Source organism: Lithobates pipiens, unplaced genomic scaffold (genome assembly GCF_037356315.1).
Source record: "Lithobates pipiens isolate NorthernLeopardFrog02 unplaced genomic scaffold, aLitPip1_a1.2 Scaffold_8, whole genome shotgun sequence".
Lineage (NCBI taxonomy): Eukaryota > Metazoa > Chordata > Amphibia > Anura > Ranidae > Lithobates > Lithobates pipiens.
In genome coordinates, this window is record NW_027507903.1 from 365,607,369 (window position 1) to 365,613,368 (window position 6,000).

The window sequence follows — 6,000 nt, forward strand, 5'->3', positions numbered from 1 at the left end:
TTTATCTTAATGCATTAAGATAAAAAAACCTTCTGCCTTTACACCACCTTTAAAACATTCAAACGCCAAATGAGGTTAGCAAGAGGATCATTAATTCTACCTGGATTAAATGGTAATAAAAGACAATAAAAAGTTTGTTTTGTTTTAATATTCTAAATAGAGCTGCACAATTAATCAATCATCAAGAATCATTATCATGATCTTGACTAAAGTGTTTCACAATTCTTTCTAAGCAAAGAATTCTCTCTGTTCTTCTGAAGCCACAACCCTCAAAAGAAAGGAAGAGAAAAACAGGGCAGTCTGCCAAGAATCAAAACCTTCCTTATCAGTTGAACTCAAGTATAAACATTGTAACAATTTGTCAATGGAACAGACTGTGTGTAAGTGAAAAAAAGTTTAACCACTAAACCTTTTTCTGACATGTATTGGTTTCACGTTAATAAAATTAACTTCGTTTTTTTTTTTTTAATTCATAAATCAGTAAAGTTAGCCCATTTTTTTAATTGTATAATGTGACAGATTTTACGTCGCGAGAATCGTGATCTTTTTATTCTAAGCAAAAAAAAATTAAAGATTGCGATTCTCATTTTGGCCAGAATTGTGCAGCTCCAACTCTAAAGTATAAGTACAACCAAATGTTGATAAAAAAAGTACACATAAACCATCACTTTATGTTTTCTTTGACCCGCTATGGAGATTTCCCTTCACCTTCTATTTCAGGGAAACAACAGGAAGTGAGAATTTCCCTCTCAGATGGTTGACCTCATTTGAAGATTTACTGTTACTATTTGTTCTGGAACCAATACTAACGCGGGGTACACATTAAGAGCTGAAGCCAGCTGCGCCCGTGCTGCTCCAGTAAGCGCTAGAGGGGCACAGTGGAAAATCACTGCTCTCCCCTTTACGCAGACTGAGAACTGAGCGATATGCAGTCATGGTCAGCTTGGAGCCAGTGAGGGAAAGCTGGAGCATCACACTGATACTGCAGCATGGAGGAGAGTGTGTATGTTTTTTTATTTTTTTTAAATACCTCATACATCTCCCCTAACCACTTATCGATGTGCCAATAGCAAAATGGTGGGGCGGTGTTCTCATTCTAACTGGATGTCATATGATGTCCCTCAGAACTTGGTGCACAGCACGGCGACCGGTGGTGCGGGGTGTCTTTCAGACACAAGGTATGTCCGATCATGGTAAAGAGCCTATAACGTAGGCTCTTTACCATGTGATCAGCTGTGTTTAATCACAGCAGATCACAGTGTAACTAGGAAGTGCCGGTTACTGCCATTCCTCTATTCATGCTGACAGCACGATAAACGGCTCTACTGGCAGGGGATCTGCAATGATTATCAGTGCAGCCTCATCAGCGATGCCCAACAGTGCCCACCAGTGATGCCGGTCAGTGCCTCATTGGTGCAGAGAAAATGTTATAACAGAAATAAAGCAAAACTTTTTTCAAAATTTTTGGTCTTTTTTTATTTGTTTAGCAAAAAATTAAAAATAAAACTAGTGGTATTTAAATACCACCAAAAGAAAGCTCCATCTGTCTCAAAAAAATAAATAAAATAAAAAAAAGGGAGGAGGGGATAACATTTTGTTTTTGCAATTGTCATTCAAAGTGCGACAGCGCTGAAAGCTGAAAATTGGCCTGGGCAGAAAGGGGGTGAAAGTGCCCAGTATTGAAGTGCTTGTAAACCTCAGATATGAAATATGAACAAAGCGTATTCTTCTATAGTGTGTACTTGTCTCAATTCAGAGCACTAAGTGCCATTCCTATGTGCTGCCCATTCTTCAGCTATCAGCATAAGTCACTTCTGAATAAAATTTCCTGACACCAAGAGTAAAACAAACATGACAGGGGAGAGATCTCCAGTGGATTGACAGCCTCATCTCTGTCCCTGTGTGCTGTGTGAAAGGGGAGTGTGACCCTTCCCTCTAATCATCTGTCAGAGCTCTCCTCACTGAGCTCTGCAGAGTGCAATTTCAGTTCTCCATCCCCATTTATCTGACAGCTCTCTAAATTCTGAGCTTTGAACAACCGTAGAGAAGAGAAGACTACAGATAAATAGGTACAACTAATATTAGGAGGATTTGTTTAATCTTTGTGTTTTGCCTAAGGCCAGTAATTTCATTGGGTATATGTAAGGGTTTGCGACCACTTTAACCACTTCAATACCGGGCACTTTCACCCCCTTCCTTCTCAGACCAGTTTCCAGCTTTCAGTGCTCTTGCACTTTGAATGACAATTGTACAGTCATGCTACACTGTACCCAAATGAAATTATCATTTTGTTTACACAAAGAGGGCTTTCTTTTGGTGGTATTTATTCGCTGTGATATAAGTGGAAAAAAAAAAAAAGAGTGAAAATTAAAACAAACAAAAAAAAAAACTAAAACTATATTTTTCTACTTTCGGTTTCAAAAGGAATCCAATAAAATCGAATTTTGTCATAAATTTAGGCCAACATGTATTTTTCTACATGTCTTGTCTATGGTTGAAACATAAAATCACAATAAGTGTATAATAATTGATTTGTGTGATCATGGACAGATGATTTTACTGGGACAGGTGTCTTTACTGTGTGGGGACACTAGCCCGGTGATCAGTGTTTTTTTCTTTTTTTTTTAATACAATGATCACTGGCCAGCTGCAGAGATCCTCTCTCCTTCTCACTGACAAGCTCCATGTGAGGAGAAGGAGAGTCAATCGCCGACTCTTCATTTACATCACATGATGGCTGTGATTAGACACAGCCATCATGTGATCAGAAGGGCCAATCACAGAGCCCTCCTGCCGATCCAAGATGCGCTGTGTCTGGGTGCCACAAGCACATCGGGATCACGCAGCTGCAAAATCCTGCTCCTTCTGAGGGACATTTAGGAACATCCACCCAGCCGTTTATGTGCAGTGGCCGGTTGGAAGTAGTTAAATAGTTGGTCTGGGCCAAGCTAGATAAACGGTACGGTAAGCAGCATTAGTACAGCATAGAGCGCTGCATTCTGGCAGTGGTACAGGGACTTTCTGTCCCACTCCCCGTTAAAACACTGAGTGCGGCTCAACCTTTCACAGTAAGCCTTGTCTTTTTATCAATAAACACAAGGCTTCCTCGGAATGGGTGGCGATCGCGATACCATCTGCCTGTCTTGGAGGAAAAAAAAAAAGAGCCTATAATAAAGATAACCATTTCACTAAGTGGTTTAATCAGGACTAAAACAGCAGTAGTCACTCACATGGTTTCTTTGCATCCTTGATTTTCATGATTGAGCCGATCCTTGAAGCTTTCCTTCCTGTAGAGAGAACATGCAGAGTCACTCATTCAGTACTGCACTGCAGGGTTCCGGGGAATAGAGGAAGATACATGCACTTTGTACTGAAGCCTCCCCACTGTCCATCAAGCCGGGTATGATCACTGCATGCCCAATACAATCATCACATCACACCCTGACTCCTCCCTCTATCATCACGCATACAAACAATCACAACTTCCTCTCCTGACACTGCGGACCGGAAATGGCGTCCTCCTTCCACCGCAAAGCCGGCTGGGATCTGTAGTTTGTAGAACCTTCTGGACTCTACAATGCGCTATTTCCAAGGCCTCGGAAATGGCGGAGCGCTGGCAAGGTGTACAAACACAAAGGCGTACCTGTTGATAGGGAATAGGTTTATGATGAGAGGAATGGAAGTAGAAGATTATTGCCGGCCGCGCCACACACAATACACATCGCACGGATCTGGGCAGCGCTCGGCTCTCTGTTCTGTCATAACCGCGGACGGCGCTTGGATGCAGATGACGCCGAATCTGCCTCCGCCAATCAGAAGCGGCAGGAAGATGGAGCCAATCAGGAGGCGGAGGTGTTGAGTGTTGGTGGGTTGTAGGAGAAGGAGATGAAAGGAGAATGACAAGGAAGGAGTCACGTGTGTTTGTATAGGTTGTCTAATGTCTGTCATAGGGAGCCATGGCTTCTGTGTCTTTTATATCTCTGGGATATAGACTTGTATAACACACGCCTTCTTCCTTATAAACCGCTTTCTCTCATTTCCTCTTCATCTCACCCTTTTATTTACCATTTTCTTTTTATTATAAAAGAATAAAAAAACATTTATTGCAAGATCTGGCCTTGTACTTCTGTCATTCTCTCCTAGGTGATCATGGTATTCCTCTCTGCTTGAAGCCTCCTGGGTAGGGATTAGTTCAAGTGGTTGTACACCTCACACATGAAAAATGAACAAAACATAGCCCTCTGTAGTGTGTACTTGTCTCAATCCAGAGCACAAAATGGAAAATTGAATACTTACCTTTCTGTAATTTTCCTTTCCTGGTGCCTATCCATGCTGCATACAGGTCTGGTGCCTGGTGGATTTTTGACACCCTAGGCGAAAACCTCCTTTTGTGCCCCCCCCCCCCCTTGGCTTCACCCCCTTTTCCCTGCCCATGTAAACCCCACATTTTTAATGAAGCACCCATCAAACGCTGCCACATCGGCGCCCATCAAATGCAGCCTCACCAGCACCCATCAAACGCAGCCTCACCAGCGCCCATCAAACGCAGCCTCACCAGCGCCCATCAAACGCAGCCTCACCAGCGCCCATCAAACGCAGCCTCACCAGCGCTCATCAGCGCTCATCAAACGCAGCCTCACCAGCGCTCATCAAACGTAGCCTCACCAGCGCTCATCAAACGTAGCCTCACCAGCGCTCATCAAACGCAGCCTCACCAGCGCCCATCAAACGCAGCCTCACCAGCGGCCATTAAACGCAGCCTCACCAGCACTCATCAAACGCAGCCTCACCAGCGCTCATCAAACGCAGCCTCACCAGCGCCCATCAAACGCAGCCTCACCAGCGGCCATTAAACGCAGCCTCACCAGCACTCATCAAACGCAGCCTCACCAGCGCTCATCAAACGCAGCCTCACCAGCGCCCATCAAACGCAGCCTCACCAGCACCCATCAAAGGCAGCCTCATCAGCGCCCATCAAACGCAGCCTCACCAGCGCTCATCAAATGTAGCCTCACCAGCGCCCATCAAACGCAGCCACACCAGCGCCCATCAACAGGCAACATATGAGAATTGTCATTGCGCATGCATGCAGTTTTGCGCCAAAAAGCATTTCCTTTGTTATATAAGGGGGAATGTGGTTTGTGTACATTTGACTAAAGTTAGGCCACCTTGCTGTGTGTATACGTTGTTGTGCAGGCATCGATTTTATTATTGCTTAAAATTGAAATTGTTTTAGTAACTATTCAAAATATATGGGAATCATGGTTACTTCACTAATAAGAATTGTTTACTACCATTTTTTCAGCTGTTACCTATTTTTACCTTAAATTTCTTCTAAAGTATAGCATGATACACACGGGACAGGGAGGTATATGTACAGTTGTGCTCATAAGTTTACGTACCCTGGCAGAATTTATGATTTCTTGGCCATTTTTCAGAGAATATGAATGAGTACACAAAAACTTTTTTCACAATATCATACAATCCAATATACCCAATCCTATACCCACAGTTGATCCAGAGGAAGGCAAAAAACCCCAGCAGAGCATGATCCAATTTGCTACAGCAGGGGTCTTGCTTTTGTTAGCTATGTCCTAAAGACTTGTCTGTTTGTCCTAAGTGTTAGCTCTTTTGTATGTGGTGTGTTTTGTTTGTTTTTCTGTGCATAGGCAACCTTAACATGATTTTTCTAACTGCCGAGTAGTTAGTTATACTTTCACAGTGCTGTTTATTTGCTTTTATTTTATCTTCCCATTTAAAAAACAACAACTTTTACTGTATTTCTCAATTAAAGTTGTAAAATGCTTTGCAGTTCTTTTTCTCTGTGATGGGGTCTTTTTCATGATAAAGGTGAACTCAGATATCAATCTCCATAGCATGTGTTAATTTATTTGCAAACAGATAATATATCCCATTTTAAGTTGGAAACGCAGACTTTCCCTGTTTTTTGTTATTTTGGGTTTACTTTGAGGGGGAGTTTACATGCCACAGATTGTACAT

General features: G+C 42.6%; 1 protein-coding gene across 1 annotated transcript in view; it reads right to left on the bottom strand.

Moving 5' to 3' along the window:
* The window catches only part of PANK3 (pantothenate kinase 3), a 72,267-nt gene extending 68,469 nt beyond the window's left edge, over positions 1-3,798 (bottom strand). The window contains exons 1-2 of the mRNA XM_077473500.1: positions 3,644-3,798; positions 3,231-3,287 (exon numbers count right to left, since the gene is read on the bottom strand). Coding sequence (XP_077329626.1) covers positions 3,231-3,258 — 28 coding nt within the window. The 5' untranslated portion in view covers positions 3,259-3,287; positions 3,644-3,798. The remainder of the gene's footprint in view (positions 1-3,230; positions 3,288-3,643) is intronic.
* Positions 3,799-6,000: the final 2,202 nt, after the last annotated feature.